This window comes from Garra rufa, chromosome 4 (assembly GCF_049309525.1).
Source record: "Garra rufa chromosome 4, GarRuf1.0, whole genome shotgun sequence".
NCBI lineage: Eukaryota > Metazoa > Chordata > Actinopteri > Cypriniformes > Cyprinidae > Garra > Garra rufa.
The window spans coordinates 17,773,543-17,796,137 of NC_133364.1; the positions used below are offsets into that span (position 1 = coordinate 17,773,543).

Consider the following 22,595-nt stretch of genomic DNA (forward strand, 5'->3'; position numbering starts at 1 on the left):
AGACTCCTGAACTTAGAAAACATTTCAGGTAAACTAATTACTATAATAATCATAAAAACACAAAGTCAGATTAACATCAGCAATAATGTTCTTTCTTTATTAAGCCAATCTAAATCATAGGACATCTATCTAATCCACAGAGCTCAGTGAAGTACAGTCACCCACAAGAGTCATTACCTGATATGGATTTGATTGAAGAAGAGTCTGATCTTGAAGAGGGGCAAATGCCTGAGCCTAGTCCTGTAAGCAAACATGCGTTCCTGTATCAGTAATTACAGCACCATTTGTAATACATGTCCTAACATTAACACACTTCATGTTATTCTTTTACTCACTAACTTAACAGTAAAGGGCTTTAGAGTCACAAAAATAAACTAAACTACATGCAGTTGCTTTAAAGGAGAAGTTCACTTCCAGAACAAAAATGTACAGGTAATTTACTCACCCCCTTGTCATTTAAGATATTCATATCTTTCTTCAATTGTATAAAAAATGTTTTTTTTTGAAGAAGAAATGTCAGGATTTCTCTCCATATAGTGGACTTCTATGGTGCCCATGAGTTTGAACTTCCAAAATGGAGTTTAAATGCAACATTAAAAGGCTTTAAACAATCCCAGCAGAGGAAAAAGGGTCTTATCTAGCAAAACGATCAGTTATTTTCTAAAATAATTGACAATTTATGTACTTTTTATTGTCAAATGCTCGTTTTGTGTAGCTCTGCGTGAACTCTGACTGTCTTCGGTTCAAGACAGTCAGGGTAGGTCGAAAAACACCCATCTCATTTTCTTCTCCAACTTCAAAATCTTCCTACATCGCTGCAGAAGTACCGACTCAGTGATCAAACACCCTTTACAAAAAAAGGTAAAACAGCGATGTAAGATAAAGTTTTTCGACATAACTGTCTTAAACCGGAATGCACAGAGTACACGCAGAGCCAGATAAGATGGGCATTAGAAGTTAAAAAGCATATAAATTGAAATTTTTCCAAAAAATAACCAGTCGATTCGCTAGACAAGGCCATTCTTCCTCTGCTGTGATCGTTTAGAGCCCTTTGAAGCTGCATTTAAACCGCATTTTGGAAGTTCAAACTTGAGGGCACCATAGAGGTCCACTATATGGAGAGAAATCCTGAAATGTTTTCCTCAAAAAACATAATTTCTTTACGACTGAAGAAAGAAAGACATGGACATCTTTGATGACAAGGGGGTGAGTAAAATATCAGTAAATTTTTGTTCTGGAAGTGAACTTCTCCTTTAAACATTCCTTTGCTGATTGAATTCAAGATAATCTACAGTACATTTAATGTAAGCAATACAGTTGTTTTTTAATGTGGCTTCGGTGCCTTGTCTTGTCTTTTAAGAAGCCTGTAATAGAAAAAGAAGTGGGTCTTATCCTCTCGAACACCTCTACAAGTCACAAAAAGGCCAGCCTTAGTAAAACCAAGGACAAGCTGATAGATGTTGAAGAAAAGAAACTTGTGGAGACCAACTTTAGTGATGTAACACCTTTGAAATTTCTCCAAACCAACACTTCCTCTGAGAGGGTATGCTTCCTAAATGTGTTTATTTCATCAAAGCTCATTAAAGTGGTTTTCGTGTAGTTTTAACCATTTCACTTCATCATTTAACCACTTATACATTATAAATCAGTCAGAGCTCATCAATTAAATTTCCTTTATTTAGAAGTTTAACTTTTTGAATTGGTATGCTTTTTTCAGATTTATTTTAACATAATTGGCTACTTTACTACAGAATTTTCAACAATTAAAACTTCTTTTTGACAGGTGGGTTCTGGGAAGATAGAGGTAAGTATGGAGACAGTTTTCCACAGCCATGAGGACACAGGGAAGAAAACATCTGGAGAGAAGAAGAAGGGCAGAGAGAGGGGAAAGGTAAACTAATCTCGCTGCTATATAGATGAGTTTCAGTCTCAGTTATGTGTTTAAAGGAGTAGTTCACTTTCAGAACAAAAATTTACATATAATGTACTCACCTCCTTGTCATCCAAGATGTTCATGTCTTTCTCTCTTTAGTTGTAAAGAAATGATGTTTTTTGAGGAAAACATTTAAGGATTTCTCTCCATATAATAGACTTCTATGGTGCCCATTTTGGAAGTTTGAACTTCCAAAATGCAGTTTAAATGCAGCTTCAGAGGACTCTAAATGATCACAGCCGAGGAAGAAGGGTCTTATCTAGCAAAATAATCAGCTATTTTCGAAAAACATTCACAATTTATATACTTTTTAATCTCTACACAGAGTGCACACAGAGCTAGACAAGATGAGCATTTGAGGTTAAAAAGTATATAAATTGTAATTTTTTTTAGAAAATAACCAATCGTTTTGCTAGATAAGACCCTTCTTTCCTCGGCGTGATCGTTTTGAGCCCTCTGAAGCTGCATTTTGGAAGTTCAAACTCGGGGGCACCATAGAAGTCCATTATATGGAGAGAAATCCTGAAATGTTTTCCTCAAAAAACAATTTCCTTATGACTGAAGAAAGACATGATCATCTTGGATGACAAGGGTGTGAGTGCATTATCTGTAAATTTTTGTTCTGAAAGTGAACTACTCCTTTAATAAAGAGTCAAAGTAGCCATAAATAGACAAATATCTGCTGTGCAGTAATATAAAAAACCCTAACCAGACATAATTAGAGCTAAACATTATAATTAAATATTAAATGTCATGGCCACTAACCTCCTAAATGTCTCTAAATATTTCTGATGATTGTTATTTAAAGCCTTCTCATAAATTATGATGATTCTCAACTGCTAAACTCTCAACCAGGGCAAAGGAAATAAAGGACGTCAAAAACGACAAAGGAAACGTTTGGTAAATGTTTCATCATCGCACATAACCTGACATTCACACATCATTCACATCCAAGGGAGTGACTAAACATGAACTTTATGACTTTTATTAATGTGATTACTTAAATATTCTGATATATACTACACTCTTAAAAATAAAGGTGCTTTAAAAGGTTCTTCACCATTTTTGGTTCCACAAAGAACCATTCAGTCAAAGGTTCTTTAAAGAACCATCTCTTTCTTAACTTTTTATAATCTGAAGAACCTTCTTTCGCCACAAAGAACCTTTTGTGAAACTGAAAGGTTCTTCAGATGTTAGAGATTCTTTATGAAACCATTCAGACAAAAAGGTTCTCTTAAGCACCTTTATTTTTAAGAGTGTAAAGATATTACAGACTTGTCTAAATATGCCTAAATATTTCATCTAAAAAGCATAAACCCTAAATGATTTATAAACAAGCTTAAATGCACCATTTGCAATAAATATGCTACAAATTTCACTAATCACAGTCATTACTTCTCCCACTAAAATAACAAAGAATGAATTAATATTCACCTTCAGCCTAAGTGATTTTAATGGAATTTTAATTTTTGGTCAATTATAACTACTTAAATTCTCAATAAAGCATTTTTACCAATGTTGTTATTTATTTCTAGTCTCTGTGATCATGTCTCTAATAGTAAATCTACTTCAATTCTCACTGATAGTTTCACAACAAACCCTTTTAGCTTCTCATGTTTCATTAGAAGGCAGAAATAATTTCTCTTATTACTGTAAATTGCAGGAAGATCAAGACAACATGGAAGAGGAGGTTGAGGAAGCATCATATGACGATGGCGATTATGAATATGAGGTAAGTCTATCACATGATCCTACTGTGAAATCTAATGGAAGACACCTTGATGACGGCAAATACGCTGATCTGATATAGATTTGGTCTATAACGTGTTGACGCGTTCATAATTAATTGAATGGGATCTGACATGTCAGCCTACGCTAATCACCTGAGTTTACCTCATATCTCCCTCGCTCAAACCCACACTGGAGAGTCCAATCACACTGCTCACGTCACACTTAACATGGCCTTAATATATTACTCCCACTCCACAGCCAAAATAAGAAACCGTAATGACAACATTTCTAATTAATGTTGAGTAATTATTCTCACAATCTCTCATCACTTGCTTTCAGTTCATATCTTTCATCAAGGGAATGTTTTACACACTGAAGCCTTTTTTTTTCGTGAACTTTTCACATTGGTTTTTGAATGTTTGATTTTGTGTCATATCAGGACGAGCTGCCCACGGAAGAGCCTTTTCCCTCTCGAGAGGAGGAGGAGGGCGAAGGGGAGGAGGTGAGCGTTATTAAAACCAAATCAAATCACAATAAACACAGAGACCTATACAATTGAAAGCTATACTGCAGACACAGTCACAGTTTAGATGTTTGTTATAGCACTCTAACATAGGAACTCTATTTTTGTCCTCAGTTAAAATTCTCAGCAACTACAGCTATGTACACACAAGAAAATGAGGTAAGAGTGTCTCCGAAACCTTTCTTTTTGATATGACTAATAATTTTAAATAGTTAGGGTTATGTTATATTGAAATGCTGTTCAAAAAATTGTACATTTGCACAGGGTGAAACAACTTCTTTGATTACACAGTCTCCACAGGAAATTACGCTGGTAAGAATATACACTACTGTATAAGATTTTTTGGTGTTTTTGGAAAAAAAAAAAGTGGTTATGCTTACCAAAGTTGCATTTTTTAAATCAAAAATACAGTAATATATATAATATTGTGAAATATTATTGCAGGTTAAAATAACAAATTTCTGTTTTGATATATTTCAAGATGTAATTTATTTCTGTGATGGCAAAGCTTAAATTTATATATCTATATATATATATATATATATATATATATATAGTGCCTTACAAAAGTATTCATACCCCTTCATTTTTTCACATTTTGTTTTGTTGCAGCATTATGTTAAACTGCTTTAAATTACTTTTTTTCCCCCACATCAATCTACATCTCATACACCATAATGACAAAGCACAAAACAGGTTTGTAACAACTTTGCAAATTTATTAGAAATAAAAAACTGAAAAGATCCTGTTGCATAAGTATTCATACTTTTCTGGGACACTCGAAATTTAGCTCTTGAGCGTTCATATTGCTTCTAGATGTTACTACACTTCTGTGGCAAATTCATTTGAATGAATAGCGTATGATTTAGAAAGGCACACACCTCTCAGAAAAGGTCTAACAGCTGAAAATGCATATCAGAGCAAAAACCAAGTCCTGAGGTCAAGATAACTGCCTGTAGAGCTCAGTGACAGACTTGCGTTAAGGCAGTGATCTAGGGAAGAGTTCAGAAAAAAATCTGCTGCATTGAAGGTTCACAGAAGCATTATCCATAATGGAAGACGATTGGAACAACTAGGACTCTAGAAAATGTCTGTCAGCCCCCATCCAAGCTGACAGAGCTTGAGAGGGGAAAAGGTGAGGCAAAGAATGGCAGATAATTGCCAAATGCAGATGTGCAAAGCTTGTCACATCATACCCAAAAAGAATTGAGGCTGTAAAGGTGCTTCAACTATGTACTGAGTTAAGGGTATGAATACTTATGCAATGTACTTATTTCAGTGTTTTATTTTTAATAAATTTGTAAAAATTTGCAAATCTGGTTTTTGCTTTGACATTATTATGGTGTATGGAGTGTATTTTTTTTAAATAATTTGCCTTTATCAATGGATTTCACCAGTGCAAACAATATTTTTGTTCAAATGCATTTTAAACACTCCACTTCAGCATATTAATATAAAGTGTAAGTTTCAAGAACATTACCTGATCAAATCATGCAGTAACACAATGGCATCCAAGCATGAACTGCACTTTTTAATTTTGGGATTTTTGCAATTGCAGTGCAAGATTAAACATTAAATGCGCTTCATAGACGCTCTTACATATAATGTGGTAAATATGCAGCCATTACTCCAGTTTTCAGTGTCACATGATCCTTCAAAAATAATCCTAATATGCTGATTTGGTGCTTAAGAAACATTTCCATTATCAATGTTGAAAACACTTGTGCTGCTTGAGATTTTTGTGAAAACATTGGTACATTTTTTTCAGGAGACTTTGAATAAAATGTTCAGAAACAGCATTTTTTTTTTTTACTGAAAATACTTCATCTGTGTCTTATTATCCTGTCACTTATGATCAATTCAATGCATCCTTGCTGAATAAAAAGACAATTTTTAGTAGTTTTGGTAAATTTTACGTAGACTTTTTTTTTGGTTGTTCATTCATGATTTATTGTTTGATAACTCTAACATTTCCTTTCAATGTGCTTTCAGATGGTTCACACAACAACAGCAAGTCCCCTGCTTTCATCAAAAGTCACCGAGCAGGTACTTGTTCAACCCCATGTTAATTTCAGCTGCTTATTATTACATATGTGACCATAGACCACAAAAACAGTCATAAGAATCAATTTTTTGAAATTGATATTTATACATCACATGAAAGCTGATCAATAAGCTTTCCAACGATGTATGGTTTGTTAGGATAGGACAATGTTTGGCCGAGAGACAACTATTTGAATATCTGAAATCTGAGGGTGCAAAAAAACAACTATTGAGAAAATCACCTTTAAAGTTGTCCAAATGAAGTTCTTAGCAATGCATATTACTAATCAAAAATTAAGTTTTGATATATAATTACAATAAGAAATGTACAAAATATCTTCATGGAACAATATCCTAATGATTTTTGGCATAAAAGAAATATTGATCATTTTGACCCCACATAATGTATTTTTGGCTTTTGCTACCAATATACTCATGCTACTTAAGATCCAGTGTCACATATAATACAAAACTAATTTTATATGTTTTACAGAAGCCGCCTGAAACCACATTATTGTCAGTGCTAAATACAACACAAACTGGAGAGGAGGTAAGAGTTTGCTTGTGATTTTGCTTCTGGCTTCCGCCTCTTTTGCCTTTTTGTTCTGTTACGTTGTAAGACTTGCATGTGACTTTAGTTTGAAGCATGAACTAACTAGAGCTTTGGAAATCTTTCTTTTAGCATGTTTGTTGGATGTTTCAGCTTATTGCAACTTTTTTATTGCATGACAAAATAATTGTCTTCACTTCATCAGTGAATTTCACCAGTGCAAACAAAGTTCAAAATGCATTGTAAACAGCCAGCTTCAGCACATAAATGTAAAGTGTGAGTTTCAAGAATACATATATACAAAAAAACGAATGAAATATCATCGTGAAGTAACACACTGGCATCCCAGCATGCACTGCACTTGATTTTCAATCATGATTACTCTCATCTGCGCACTTGCAATGCATAATGACACATTAAATACGCTTCATAGTCGCTCTTACACATCAGCTACAGGTTTTCTTTAATATATTTATTTTCTTAACACAGGAGCTCCCCTAAACTCTGTAAGAGAGACATTCAGGTGTGTAGAAACTGTGAAGGGTAAAAGAGGGGGAGGATCTGACTGGCCGGCATTACTTTGGGAGAGCCTCCTTTCCCGTCGCACAATGATGATGTCATTCGCCCATGCTGCCTCCACCACGACTAGCGTTCAGTATGCTGCAGTGCCTTTGATAAATTGAGAAGAACCACCAACACTCTCTGAAGAGAGACAAATACACACTTAATCATCTATGAGTGACAACACAAAACATTCACGAATGGTTCTTGGCATTATTCTAAGTTGTTTCAATAGAGAATCAATCCAATCATTTTCCCTGTTCATCAGTTCCTTATTTATTGATAAGACTGAAAAAAGATTGTATTTTGTTTGTCTGCATATTTACTTTTCATTCGCGGTACAATGATGTGCTACCTGTTTTCACTGGTGAAATTCAATGGCATATTGCTTTTCTTTGATATTTAATCTGTTTGTGCATGTCTGTCAGTAAATGTGTTCTTCCTAAACCAGTCTTAACCTGTTTCTGAGTCTTTATTGTGTGTTATGTGTGTTTAATGCTTTCAGTTATGCGGCATAACATTATATTAGTAAAATAAATTAGTATTATATTGGCCGATATTAGATAATTATACTATATACTAAGTTAATCGGTAGCACTTTTCAATAATGATTCAGTTGTTAACCTCAGTTAATGAACTGATGAACTAAAAATAAACAATACTTAAAAAAAAAAAACAATTTAGAAAAAAACAGATTTTTTTCATACTGTATGTTATAATATTTTAGGGTGAGACACTGCAGGTGAATAGGGTAAAAAAAAAACTAATAGTTATCACCTTACTTACGCAGATGACTGATTACATTGATAATTTGAAACATTTTTTGTATTACAAGTTTTCTAAAATGTTAGGTTTAAATATGCAAATGAGGCATTATTTAATGAAATATGCACTCATTTGCATACATTTCTAGTGCAAAAATCTAAACACCAGACCAGTTTCAAAATTCTTGTTTAATTTTTTTAGACAAATTAGAGTTAAATGTTTTTACAGAGGGGCATCAACATTTTGGGCATCTCATTTTGTCACATAATTCAGAAAAAAACTGAACAGACAGAATTTTTTTTTTTTTTCACCATTTATGGGGGAGTAAAAGGTTGTATAAAATCAAGCTAATTGAATATGAACAAACCTCTCTGTAAAAACCTTCGGGATATAGACAGGAATAAAAATGTAAATGAGTGTGTAAGTACTACTGAAGTGGAGATTTATGGCTCAGTGTAGGAAAAAAAACTACATTTTTGAGAAAACGGATTTTAAAATATGTATTGTAATTGAAATCTATTGACACAGATAGATAAAGTGCTTTAAAAGAAACACTTAACAGTGTCTTTTGGGTGTTTTCTTTCCACTAGTCTGAAAAAACACTTTATGAAAAGGCAGAAAGCCCAAAATCTCAAATTAGACAGGTGCATTAAAAAACTGCGTTTTTACCTGCAGTGTCTCCCCTTAATGCCTAAATTCACTTGTAGCATTTAAAATGATTGATTTTATAATTAAATACAGTAAAATAGTGATGTAAATTTACCTGAAACTGCTTTTAAAAATGTTTGGGTAAAAACAGGTGAGCTTGTCCCACAATAGTGGCCTGGAAGTTGCAAAATCTAAGGTGAAGAGGAGTGCCCCTTCGTCTGAGCACATGGTAAAACATCTTATTCATAACTTTCCACCTAATGTTTTGACAGAAGAATTGCATTTGCACATAGAATAAGCATCTTAAAGAAGCACAAATCATATGTGTTTTCTCTAGCCCTACATGCCTGGAACACCAGGAGGACAAAACCGTTACAAACAAGGATCCAAGGTGATGAAATTTGAATTACAGTGACGTTTTTAGTGCTTCTCATTGGTAAGCTCATCCTAGATGTGAGTGCATGATGTAATGGAGGGAAATGAGGGGAACAAAGTCAAATTTTGCTATCTCATATTCCTTTAGCGGTCCACCTCAGGTGCACGAGGCAAAAAGAAACTAAATGTGAGTGAGTTTAATCTACCTAAAAAATGAGGAATTCATAGAACTTGAAAGAATAGTTCACCCAGAAATGAAAATGGAGTCGCCCTCAGGCCATCCAAGATGTGGATGAATTTGTTTCTTCATCGGAAGAGATTTGGAGAAATTTAGCATTGCATCACTTGCTCACCAATGGATTCTCTGAAGTAAATGGGTGCCGTCAGAATGAGAGTCCAAACAGAGGATAAAGACATCACAATAGTCCACAAGTGTGAAGTAAAAAACAGTCAAATAATCAAAAACAGTCCATAATTTTCAGTCCAAATTTTCATTTTTGGGTGAACTATCCCTTTAAAATATTTACATTTAGGACGTCAAGTCAACAATGCCTTGGAAAGACATACAACCACAATAAAAAGCACTCACACTTTATTTTTCTCTCACACTTGTAGAAAAAGAAGCAAGAAAACCCTGAGCCTGTGACAGAGATGAGGGAAGAACATGGGGAGAGGGAAGATGAAGTCTATCTTGAGAACAAGGAAAGGGTGACTGAAGAGGAAAAGACGTCTGAGGCACAGTGGGACATGGAGGAAGATGACGGTGTGACTGAGGCCAACGAATACAGTTCAGGCGATGGTGACGAGGAGACAGGTAGCGAGGAAACAGAGGAAGAATTTGAGCTAGAGAGGGAAAGAGAGAGACAGGAGATGGAAAAAGAAAGGATAGAACTGGAACGAGAAAGACAAGAAGAACTGGAAAGGGAGAGAGAGCTGGAGAGGGAGACAGAGATGGAGCAAGAGGAAAAGGAGGAGAGAGAGAGGCAGTTACAGAGACAAAGAATAGAATGGGAGAGACAAAGAGAGAGGATGGAGAGAGAGAGGATGGGAGAGACAGATCGAGAAGAAGACATGGGGCCCCATATTTCCCACTGTGATTATCTGACGGTAAGTATGTGCTTTGAAATCTATAGGTTTACAAATATTCAACATATCCACAATATACAGTTGAAGTCAAAAGTTTTCATACACCTTGCAGAATCGGCAAAATGTTAATTATCTTACCAAATTAAGAGGTCTCATACAAAATGCATGTTGTTTTTTATTTAGTACTGACCTGAATAAGATGTTTCACATAAAGGATGTTTACATATAGTCCACAAGAGAAAATAATAGTTGAATTTATAAAAATGACCCTGTTCAAAAGTTTTCATACACTTGATTCTTAATACTGTGTTGTTACTTTTTTTTTTTTTTTTGATGTTGTTAATCCTTTAGGTCCCAAAAATTTTTTTTTTATTTTTTTTTTAGCTTTTTCGTGTATTTGAACCCTTTCCAAAAATGACTGTATGATTTTGAGATTCATCTTTTCACACTGAGGGCAACTGATGTTCAAACGCTCACTGATGCTTCAGAAGAAAACACGAAACACGATGCATTAAGAGCCAGGAGTGTAAACTTTTGAACAGATTGAAAATGTGTACATTTTTTTTCTTTTTTACAAGGGACTCATGAACAACTATTTAACATTTTGCAGATTCTGCAAGGTGTATGTGAACTTTTTTTTTTTTTTTTTTTTTTATTGGAGAAATATCAGTTATACACAATTGTTAAAGATCAAAAGGTCCTCCATATTTTTTACATACAAGGTTAAACAAATATTATCTACATCTGCAAATATTAAGTATACACAGGTATATATTAACATGCAATACAGTGTTCTTGGTCTTACTATACAAGCATATACGACCTGAATATACATATAAAAGTGTCTATTTCAACATACAGAAAAGAAAACAAAAACAAAACAACACTAACAGTGTATGTGAACTTTTGACTTCAACTGTATAATAAAATATTTGAAAACTATTCCATTGTTATGTTCATGTTTAAAATTAGATTTTAAATCCCAGATTTTCAGTACGGTCTTATTATGTGCTTCTGTAAATAAACAAATTGTGCATTAGATGTGCATTTTCTTTTCTTGTACAGGGACCTCCAGGTGAAAATGGAAAACCAGGCCCTAAGGTTAGGCAATCTTTTTCATTATAAGTCGGAACGATCTGTTCTCACTAATAAGCATGATAGTCCCCTCCTGATAAATAATGTTATTTGAGCAATGTTCTCGTCAGCTCCTATTAGTGAGCTCTGTGTGTTCCCAAACCAAAGTCTGTTAGATAATCATTCCTGCGTCCTGATTGGACTGCACCTCACCCACACATTCAACATCCCCTCCTCCTCATGCACAATATTAGGAAGTTATAACTGTCAATCAAACTGGGTGGGTGGAATTTCAGCAGTGCCCTTCCGCTTGCTTTGATGCCCCCAAGGCTTTATTTTTACTCCCCCGTTCCTAAAATGGATTTAATGTCTTTATTAATATTCAAGAAACTTCCGAGCTCTCTTTGTTATTTGCCTTGTAAAAGCTGTGTTTGTAAGTGGCTAATCATTTGTGAATTTATCCAGGGGGAGATTGGTGAAAAAGGCCAGAAGGTACACTCATTTTCAGCTTGGTGTCAGTAACTGTTTATTCCATATTTCTTTAGCTTAGTTTGATCAGTTTATGTGCTCTTTTTTAGGGAGAACCTGGAAATGGTCACCGTGGGCCCATTGGTCAAGCCGGTCCACCAGGACAAAAGGTGACTGACTAAAGCTGTGTACCCCCATTTCCAGGTAGCTGGTTTAAATGGGACATCAGATGTCCATTTTCCACAAGTTGGTATGATTCTTTAGGGTCTTTATTAAATGTCTGAAACATACTTGGGTTAAAATCCCTCAATCTTCATATAAAACAGCCCTTTTTACCTTGTCAAAAACAGCTTTGTTCACAGTGACCCATTTCTGTGCATGTCTCTTTAAATGATAATGAGTTACTGCTCACCCTGCCCCACCCCTCTCTTCCATTTTTTGTGTATTCAGTGGCACATTTTAATCAAAAACAAAACTAATCCACTGCGTCCTCAGTGGCTCTGATGTTGGGAGAAAATAAAGACTATTATGTTCACTTTTACATCCAAATACAAAACACCTGCATTGTTTACGAGATATTTTTGTCACTTCAGCTGCTTGAAAGTGGAGAAAATGGCAGACAATGTACACTGCTGAGAGCTGAAATTTGCTAATACGGGACTGTCCGTCAGCGGTCGTGGGCGGGGCTTGAGCCATATGACATCAAACTGCTCAGAAAATCAAAATAGCTTGATAATTGAGACTGTTTAGGCTTTTTGGAGATTAAAAAAAGGAGTGAATGGATTTTTCTTAAACACAGTTAAAAATAAACACTAACTAACTGACATTTGAATTTTATGTACTTAGGGCGAGCCTGGAGAACCAGGACCACCTGGAGCACAGGGCATTCAGGGTATTCGTGGCAACCCTGGCATCCCGGGGTCACCGGGTCTCAGAGGTCAACCAGGTGACCCTGGAGAGCCAGGTAGAAAGGTAATGTCAACCCATTCTCTATGTTGACTAATTACCTTATTGTAATGATTTACTTAAAAGCGAAAATGCACTTGAATGTATGTTTCTAAAGGGTGAGAGAGGGAGACGAGGGAAAAATGGCTCATCTGGTAGTCCAGGTGCAATTGGTCTTCCTGGAACGCAGGTACCGCTTCTGAATTTGCTGTGTTTTACTACATTTAATCTGGAGTTAAAAGTGAAAAACTAGAATAACTAAAAACTTGCTGTTTTTTTCAGGGTCTGCCTGGCCTCTCTGGGGTTAAAGGTGAAAAGGTAAGTCATTGCGTGTAATGTTAATGCTCAGCATTACCAGGGTAAGTTGAAATGCCCCACAACCAGATATAAATGTATGCATATATAAAAAGTTTAATCTTCTTTCACTAGGGAGACAGTATCCCAGGAGAACAAGGTGACAGAGGAATTTCTGGGCTCCCAGGTCGCAGGGTAATATTATGATAATTGCTCTTTTAGATTGTAGGTATATATATATATATATATATATATATATGTATATATATATATATATATATATTCTGTAATAGCATATTAGTTTGTTGCTGAACTTATGAATTCTAAAACATACGGTCAGATTTAATAAACAGCGCAAATTTGTATGAGACTGGATGGTAGATTAAAGAACTCAGATGCAGACAGATCTTTTCCATAATGACCAACGCAATCTACCAAAACCAAATTAGCAACTGTCACAGTCATGTCAAGCACAAAATTAATAAAGACATGCTTTTTTTAGTGTTAAATAGTAAATAATAAATTCACTACTGCAAATTTTATTTAATCACATTGCATGGTTTATTTAAATGCTCTCCTCACATAAATGTTGCATCTGAAAAGAAACTCTTAAATGCATATGCAAGAAGGTCAGCTGCAAAAATGACTGTCCACATCTTTTCATCTCTAATTTTTTTACTGCTTATCTTTAGTAATTCTTAAAAGTCGTTTTTAACACTAAAAGTTTGTACTGGTACTGCAAGCTGTTAGTAAATTTGGCCCATAGTGTGCTTTGGCCCCTCAATGCTTTTAACAAGTCTTTTTCAATATTACAAGGGCCCCAAAGGCACTGTCGGTGACAAGGGACCTCCAGGTCTCCTGGTAAGTCACATGTGATTCTAACCCATTGGCACTATAGCATCATTCAAATGTCTTTATTTAATTTTTTATTTAATTTTTTATTGATTTTATTTTATTTTTTAATTCACTTTAAATTATTTTTTTTCGTTTGTTCATTCATTTACTATAGCACCCCTCAAATCCCTCAAACGTCACTCTAGAATCTAGAATCCCTTTAATATTTTTTTTTTATATGAATTAATTTAAATTTATTTTATACATTTTTAATTAAATTTATTCATTCATTCATTCACTATAACACTCATCAAATCCCTCAAATGTCACTATAGCATCCCTCAAATATGTTATTGTATTTTATTTTTTTCGTACATTTTTTTCACTATAGCACCCCTCAAATTCCTCAAATGTCACTATAGAATCCCTCAAATATTTTATTTTTAATTTGAATTAATTTTTTTATTCGTTCATTCATTTACTATAGCACCCCTCAAATTCCCCAAATGCCACTATTGCACCCTTCAAATATTTAATTTAATTTATTTTTTAATTCTTTATTCATTTATTTATTTATCTTGCTGTATTTATTCTATCTTTAGATTAAAAAATAATACAATAATACTGATAAACAGAATGTTGATAATAAACAATAATACATGGCAAAAATTGGCTGCATTCTGTGATGCTGCAAGTGGTTTTGTAACAATTACTTTGTCACATTTTATATTATTGTATTTCTTATCTTTCTCAGCTTGATGCTTTTTTTTTCACATTTTAAGTTACTTTGAATAAAAGCGTCAGCTAAAAGAATAAATGTAAATGCACTCAAAAAGCTTCAATGCATCCATGCAATGATCAGCACTGAATAGACTGTTTTGATAAAGATGTCATGATTCTGTACAATGTGTTAACGTCTCGTTTCTCTACGACCTTTTTCTTTAATTAAGGGTCCTAAAGGCCTGACAGGTATGAAAGGAGAAAAGGTGAGTGTCTATTTTTAAATTTTTAAATCTCAGTTTGAAATTCGGAACAAGTTCAACAAGATAGAAGGGCTTTAAATATTAATAACCAAGCCAACTCTGTCAGGGTCATTTTCTGTAGCTCAAAGACTTATAGGCAGCTTTGACAGCACTGCTGTGCTCACAGAGCCTCTCTTCTCTCTGTATTGACTTGCCAGTCAAATCTTTATATGCTTGAAACTGCTGTGAACAACACTTTCTTTTTACAGACATAAACACTCGCACTAACGTCACAATCTGCGTCAGTTGTGAATGATTTTGGTTCTATTTTCTTCAGCATAACTATATGACAGATTCACATACAGTGAGCATGTGTAGCATCAAAACAACACCATATTAAAAAGCCCAACTGACATATATAGAATATAGCCCAGACAAAATTAATAAAGACAAAACTTTTTGACTGACAGGGTGACAAAGGTGTGCCTGGTCACAGAGGAGACAAGGTAAGAACAGTAAAAACATAGATTGAACAGCTGCATGGTGTTTATTCAGATTCTTTCACCAGCTTCCATACTGGTTTCCTGTTTTTGTAGGGTAGTCCTCTCTCCATGCCAGGACCCAGAGGATATAAGGGTGTAAAAGGAGACCCAGTGAGATATTTCTGCATTTTAATTTTTCATTTCTCTATAATGTTTCCCACAAAGGCCATACTTGACTGTGCAAACTCAACTTGTGAGCTGTTAAAAAAATACAAATGACAGATACATGTCAATATATGTTGACCTTTAGTCTGAATTTTACATGGCAGGGTGAACGTGGGCTTCCAGGATTTGATGGAGATAAAGGAGAGAAGGGTGAAGATGGTCCACCTGGTGCAAAGGTATTTTATACACTACCAGTCAAAAGTTTTTGAACAGTAAGCTTTTGAATGTTTTTTAAAGAAGTCTCTTCTGCTCACTAAGCCCACATTTATTTGATATAAAGTACAGCAAAAAAACAGTAAAATTTCGAAATAGTTTTACTATTTCAAATAACTGTTTTCTTTTTGAATATATTTTAAAATGTAATTTATTCCTGTGTTTTCAAAGCTGAATTTCTAGCATCATTAATCATGATCCTTCAGATATCATTCTAATATTCTGATTTGCTGCTCAAAAAACAGGTATTTATATTATTATCATGTTGAAAACAGCTGTAACATTATAAATGTCTTTATCATCACTTTTGATCATCATTTCTTTCCAAAAAAATGTATACTGACTCCAAGCTTTTGAATGGTATAATGTGTTATGTTACAAAATATTTTCATTTCAGATAAATGCTGATCTTTGAAGCTTTCTATTCATTAAAGAATCCTGAAAAATGTACTCAACCGTTTTAAATATTGATAATAATAATTAATGTTTCTTGAGCAGCAAGTCAGCATATTAGAATGATTTCTGAAGGATCATGTGAAACTGAAGACTGGAGTAATGATGCTGAAAATTTAGCTTTGAATCACATGAATAAATTACTTTTTAAAATATATTCATATAGAAAGCAGTTTTTTTAAATAGTAAAAATATTTCACAATATTACTGCCTTTTCTATATTTAGATTCAAATAAATGCAGGCTTGGTGAGCAGAAGTGACTTCTTTAAAAAACATTAAAAATCTTACTGTTCAGACACTTTTGACTGCTAGTGTACGCCATTCTGAGTGAATTATACATTAAGTACCTCAGATGCATGTACTTGGACCATATAAAGTGATCTTCCAACACTTGTTTCATGTCATTTTTAGGGGCTGAAGGGTGAGGCTGGTACTAAAGGAGGCATGGGGACTTTTGGTGCACGTGGTCCAGTAGGACAAAAGGTCACAAAAGGGCACTACTATGACTTTTATGCACTATATTGCTGATGAAAAGTTTTTTTTACTGTGGAAAGTGCATTTTGGAAATTCAGGTATAATTATTTTCTTAGGGAGATCCAGGGGAGCCAGGCGCCAATGGGGAAAAGGTAGGCTATTTCCTAGTTGTTGTGATAAGTTCTTAACAAATGTTTAAGATTTTTAAATTATTTAGACATTTTGCTTGTATAACTCTTGTTAAACACCACTGATTGGCTGAGATTTGTCACAGGGTCGTAATGGAGAACACGGATTAAATGGTGAGAAAGGTGATAAGGGAGACATGGGACTGCAGGGCCGAAAGGGAGATCAGGTGAGAATATGAATCATCTGAGTTAAATATTAATTACCAGAAATTTCTCTGAGCAACAGGGGTACCTGAGAGGGAGAACACTGGTCTCTTAACCTTTCATACTAACTACATTATTTAGATGAATGATTGAATAATTAAGTAGGCTTTCCTGTGAGTTTTTTTAAGGAACTCATTGGTTTGTGTATTCAGGGTGAGACAGGAGAGTCCGGTTTACCTGGAGATACAGGAATTAAAGGCGAGAAGGTATGAAATGTCAATCTTGTCTTTAGTTTTACTGTTCTCAACTGTTTATAACCATTGTATCACAACACATATTCTCCTGTAGGGCTTCAGAGGTTTCCCCGGTCGAATAGGGACTCCAGGACTGGATGGAGAACAGGTATTTTGGTTAAATTTCATCTTAAATGTGACCCTTGACCACAAAACCTGTCATAAGTTGCATGGGTATATTTGTAGCAATAACCAACAATACATTGAATGAGTCAAAATTATCGATTTTTCTTTTATGCCAAAAATCATTAGGATATTGAGCAAAGATCATGTTTCATGAAGATATTTTGTAAATTTCCTACCATAAATATTTCAAAACCTAATTTTTGATTAGTAATATGCATTGCTAAGAACTTCATCTGGACAACTTTAGAGACGATTTTCTCAAAATTGAGAAAATCGTCTCTAAAGTTGTCCATACACTTGTATCTCGGCCAAATATTGTCCTATCCTAACAAACCATACATCAACGGAAAGCTTGTTTATTCAATGTATAAATTGACCATTATGACTGGTTTTGTGGTTCAGGGTCACAAATAGGAAATTTGACTCAGTAAGTCACTAAGTACATTTCTTTTGACTGTGAAACAAAAGGGTGATTCTGGGGACCCTGGAAGGCCTGGCATTCCAGGACTAAATGGTATCCCAGGACGAAAGGTGAGTAACTACGCAAACAGTTCATCATTGTAAGGTGAAGTTTAAGATTAATTGTTATTGTTAATGTTTAGGGAGAAAAAGGTGATAGTGGTCTGAACGGTCTTGATGGATCTCCTGGACAAAAAGGAGAGAAGGTAAAAATGATAGGACCAGTTTTAATTACCATTCATTTAAATCATCAAAATAATTTATTTAACCCATTTTTTTGCAGGGTGCGACTGGTTTCCCAGGTTTTACAGGCTTTAAGGGATCCCCTGGTACACCAGGAGCTAATGGTACTCCGGGTCGGCCTGGTCCGGTTGGACCCAAAGGGGAAGTGGGACCGAAGGTACGGCGCGTCTACCTACACGAGAACTGAAGTTATTATTCCTCTGTCTGTGTGATTCATCAGACCTCACAGATAGATGGATAAATAGTCAGGCCAGTGTAATTACGGCCATCTTCATATCTCACTCAATCTCATGTGGAGGAACCGTGGAGGAGGACAAGGCCCTAATTAACCCCAAGAAAGACAGGATGAGAGAGAGATAGAGAGACGGGGGTAGGAGCTATTTCTGCTGGGATGAAGATTTGAGCTATCAAACCAAACACTGCGCTAAGGCCGCCTTTAGCCACAATTAGGCATCTCTTGATGTTGATAGGAATGGAGAGGGTTCAGAAAGCTGTACTCACAGAGTCTCTTTAGTAAAGGTGAGTTGTACTTCAGCACAGAATCAGCAGATGGTCTTAAAGGGAACCCTGGGTGGCTTAATATGATGTCTCTTACTTAAATATGTAGTAGAAAACACATGAAAGGTTTACGTTATTTAAAAAATCCACGTCGGGGTGTGCTATTATTTTGATGACGTCAAACGGTTGCACTCGGTGAGCTACTGGCGCTACCTGTTGCTATTTTTACACCAACACAACTTTGAAAATAAAATACAAATTAATTGTTGATTTAATTTGATCTTCCCAGGGAGAGAAGGGGAAGAGAGGCAGAGGAAAGGCCTGCCAACGGGGACCTCCTGGAATCCCTGGCCTCAGAGGCCTGGATGTAATAAGGCATCTACACACAAATAACTGTATCCTCCACTCTATCAGGACTTTATCCATTCATGGATAGTCTTACGTTATACATCTCTTCTATGCAGGGGGACCTTGGAACAGTGGGCATGAAAGGAGAAAAAGGGGAGCCAGGACTCAGTGTATGTTGACAGTGCTCTCTTTTTGTGATATATTTATCAGATATGTGATTAAGTACTTATTAAAATGTTTCCATTTGTTCAGGTGGAGGAAGTGAAGGATCTTGTGACGAAGGAGGTGGTGGAGAAGTGTGGTGAGTATAGCAAAGAGCAAATATTAAAAACACAGTGGTCCATAGTAGGGACTTCATATTGAATTTGTCAGAAATGAAAACAAAACTGTGAGGATTTTATAAAGATTCAAAGATTGTACATAGTATTATTTTCTTGTTTTCAGGACAAATAAGTAAAAAATCTTAAATCAAGAGACATTTACTTTCAGAAAACAAGATCTACAGCGTGGGGGTAAAGTAACTAGGCATTAAAATTTGATCATAAAGTCTATTTCTAATTCAAATTTATTGAAACAAATTGTACATGTACTTTGAAAGCAAATCTTTACATTTCAACGACTGTATGACTGTTGACTAGTTACTTTTCACCCACCCTGTAATATCTTAAGTAATTTTGTTTCTGAAGTAAATGTATCTGTAAATGTTTAGAAATTTGTACTGGAAACTAGACAAAAACACTGAGGGTCATTCCATGTCAACTCAACCAAATTTTTGATTATGTCAATATTCAAACCACTACTGCAGTTGTTTTGTTAGAGGGAAACATTATAGATTTCTAGTTTCAACATTATTTGTTCTTCAGACATCCCTCTTTAAAAGAAAAGAAGTGTCATCTTTATGCAAAGTGGCCCTCATTTGGTTTTTGAACACTGAAAATGTGTACAATTTACCAATTTACTCCTGGAGCCATATTGAAATTGCAATATCTCTGGAACTGAACCACACACGGCCTTAAAAATGAAGATGCTGAAAGGAAGGTTTGTTAAGACCGAATATCTAAAAGGGCTTTAAGATATCTCAAATTCTTCCTGTAAACTTTGGAGTAAAAAATTGAAAAGTGCTTTTTCCCATTTTTGAATGGTCACCACTGGCACATACTGCAACAAAGATTAATGAAATCAACAGATTGTACTCTCAATCCTGGATGAAAATTGTCATTTTGACCCCCCTCTACAAAGTAGTGGTTCACTGAGTAAATATACATCCATGACTTTTAATATTTTGGCTTTCGTCGCTATACATGTCTATCTTTATGGAAAAATTCTAAATTTTTAGCTGGGAAAGTTTCTGAAATTTGGTTGATTTGACACAGTATGGCCCCTGAGTAAGAAAATAATTTCTTGTAGTCTTAGTGTATCCGATCAGACTGTTACCTAAATAATTAAGAACAATACAACCCAGTGAACAGATTGTTTGTTTATTCATGTTCAATTAAATGTGATTCTACTCCCATTAAGACCTATTCAGTTGCGCACTGTACTGCGATCCATTGAAGTGAAATTATGACTGAATAACCAAGCTTAACACGTGTATGTGGGTGGCTAGAAGTGTGCGATTTTGTGTACTTGTGTGAGTTTGTGTCTCTCAGTATATGTGTTTGGAGGCCCCTGTTGTGGAGGCCTCAGGACCCCATGGGTTCCACCATCTGTTGTGTTTTTATGGGCTCTTTTGCTGAAGAAAAACTGTGAAGAACTCCATGTTCGGAAGTCATTCATGAATACGAAAACTAAATTAACAAAAAAAAAAAACTGAGACTTTTATCATTCTACTGAAGCAATGGCTTCTCTTCTTTTAATGAAAAAATAATCAAATGATTGAATGACTTTCCATTTGAATAAAATTAAAACAAATTAATTATGAAGCCCAATGACATTTGCCTAAAGCACAGTCATGTTTCTAACTACAGGAAAAGAAATACTTCTGATAGTGAACACCAATGATCCAGACGATGGGAGTATCCTAAGAGAGGACAGAATTAATTCTGTCTCTCCGTTCCTGCTCGCCAACCCCAAAGTGTGGGATGAAGAGTTAGAGGACGAGACCACTACAGTTTATCCTGCTGTTTCAGAGTCTGAGCCAACGTTAGCATATGGCAACGTTACAAGTAGGTATATTCCTGCTTTGAACCAATATGTCATGACATGGTTTCACGCTTATGATATCATCCCTATAGTTTGTCCTCAGGCCTGGAAGGGCTTGGATGGGGGATGTAGTTTTATATAATCAGTCTTATGTTCATATGAACTTCGACTGTGTCTTTTGAACATTAGTTCTAATCTGGCATCTTTGTACATGAGTTCAGTCAACCATAAACACCATTCAGCTCTTCTTTCCATGATGGAAAACAGGAAATCATACGCAAAGGTTCTGCATGGTCTACTTCTCTGTGGTATTTTAAGCAACTGAGTCACACTTCACAAAAAACAAAAAAAGTACCAACCTTATAGTAGTTGCTCAAAGAAGCCTAATGTTATTTCAACAATCAAAATGAGAACAACAACATAGTACAAGTTATCTACTTGGCTACGTAATTGTATGATGTACACTTAAAATGAATAAAACAGAATTAATGACTAGACTTTTCAGGCGATCATATCCTAGCAACACTGGATCCCATCATCATTTAAGTACGTCATAGAGTAAATAAAGGAAAAAGAAAAAAGAATGTTCAAAACCACTGATGACTGATAATGTTTCAATTACTACACAAACAATTGATCTTTATTACACAGCAGTTAGTTCTGGACTTGTTTTCTATCCGTCTGTGTTTGCATGGAGTCAGTTTGTGGATTACTAGTGAGGATTTTTCAAGACTCTTTCCTTATATTACCATCTTTATGACCAATTAAGTCAAAATCAATGATTCATTTAGGACATAACGCCACTATATGTCATGCTATTTAATAAAATCATGTCAACTCAAATCAGTAATTCACATCCATTTACTTAATTTATTCAGTAAATAGTCATGTCTTTATCAGAAAAACATACCATCATTATTACGAAATCCCATCCAGATGACTTCTAGATGTTATTCTGTACTGACTCTGCATATTGCTGTATTTTCTAAAGGAATAGTTCACCCCAAAATGAAAATGTTCTCAATATGTTCTCACCCTCAGGCCATCCAATATGTAGATGAGTTTGTTTTTTCATCAGAACAGATTTGGAGAAATTTAGCATTACATCGCTTGCTCTGCAGTGAATGGGTGCCGTCAGAATGAGAGTCCAAACAGCTGATAAAAACATTACAACAATCCACAAGAGTCTAGTCTATCGATTAATGTCTTGTGAAGCGAAAATCTGCTTTCAAACCATTGTTTCTGGCAAAAATAGTCGTCTATGCATAATTTTGCTTTTTCCAGTGACAAACATTGTCTGAAACAGGAAACCAAGCGCCATTTAGAGGCCAAAACAAATATGTTGGTGGATTTTTGAGATACTTTTTGTGTTATTATGGAGTAACGGTTCCAAGTTAAAACACCTTAATGATAGATTTGCTTACTACAAATGCATATCTTTTCATTAATCGATGGACTGAAGTCCTGTGTGGATTATTGTGATGTTTTTATGACTCTTATTCTGACGGCACCCA

General features: G+C 35.1%; 1 protein-coding gene across 1 annotated transcript in view; it reads left to right on the top strand.

Annotated features, from left to right (window-relative positions):
* Positions 1–22,595, top strand: part of col7a1l (collagen type VII alpha 1-like) — a 66,668-nt gene that overhangs the window by 42,467 nt on the left and 1,606 nt on the right. Inside the window, exons 65-102 of the mRNA XM_073837761.1 lie at positions 141–242; positions 1,361–1,543; positions 1,784–1,891; positions 2,789–2,833; positions 3,597–3,665; positions 4,104–4,166; positions 4,302–4,346; positions 4,452–4,499; positions 6,180–6,233; positions 6,724–6,780; positions 8,906–8,983; positions 9,092–9,145; positions 9,278–9,316; positions 9,745–10,236; positions 11,281–11,316; positions 11,755–11,781; positions 11,868–11,927; positions 12,604–12,729; positions 12,821–12,892; positions 12,985–13,020; positions 13,132–13,191; positions 13,813–13,857; positions 14,781–14,816; positions 15,263–15,298; positions 15,389–15,445; positions 15,604–15,675; positions 16,578–16,649; positions 16,757–16,792; positions 16,915–16,995; positions 17,185–17,238; positions 17,321–17,374; positions 17,860–17,922; positions 17,994–18,056; positions 18,134–18,250; positions 18,881–18,958; positions 19,056–19,109; positions 19,192–19,240; positions 20,907–21,104. Coding sequence (XP_073693862.1) covers positions 141–242; positions 1,361–1,543; positions 1,784–1,891; positions 2,789–2,833; positions 3,597–3,665; positions 4,104–4,166; positions 4,302–4,346; positions 4,452–4,499; positions 6,180–6,233; positions 6,724–6,780; positions 8,906–8,983; positions 9,092–9,145; positions 9,278–9,316; positions 9,745–10,236; positions 11,281–11,316; positions 11,755–11,781; positions 11,868–11,927; positions 12,604–12,729; positions 12,821–12,892; positions 12,985–13,020; positions 13,132–13,191; positions 13,813–13,857; positions 14,781–14,816; positions 15,263–15,298; positions 15,389–15,445; positions 15,604–15,675; positions 16,578–16,649; positions 16,757–16,792; positions 16,915–16,995; positions 17,185–17,238; positions 17,321–17,374; positions 17,860–17,922; positions 17,994–18,056; positions 18,134–18,250; positions 18,881–18,958; positions 19,056–19,109; positions 19,192–19,240; positions 20,907–21,104 — 3,019 coding nt within the window. The remainder of the gene's footprint in view (positions 1–140; positions 243–1,360; positions 1,544–1,783; positions 1,892–2,788; positions 2,834–3,596; positions 3,666–4,103; positions 4,167–4,301; positions 4,347–4,451; positions 4,500–6,179; positions 6,234–6,723; positions 6,781–8,905; positions 8,984–9,091; positions 9,146–9,277; positions 9,317–9,744; positions 10,237–11,280; positions 11,317–11,754; positions 11,782–11,867; positions 11,928–12,603; positions 12,730–12,820; positions 12,893–12,984; positions 13,021–13,131; positions 13,192–13,812; positions 13,858–14,780; positions 14,817–15,262; positions 15,299–15,388; positions 15,446–15,603; positions 15,676–16,577; positions 16,650–16,756; positions 16,793–16,914; positions 16,996–17,184; positions 17,239–17,320; positions 17,375–17,859; positions 17,923–17,993; positions 18,057–18,133; positions 18,251–18,880; positions 18,959–19,055; positions 19,110–19,191; positions 19,241–20,906; positions 21,105–22,595) is intronic.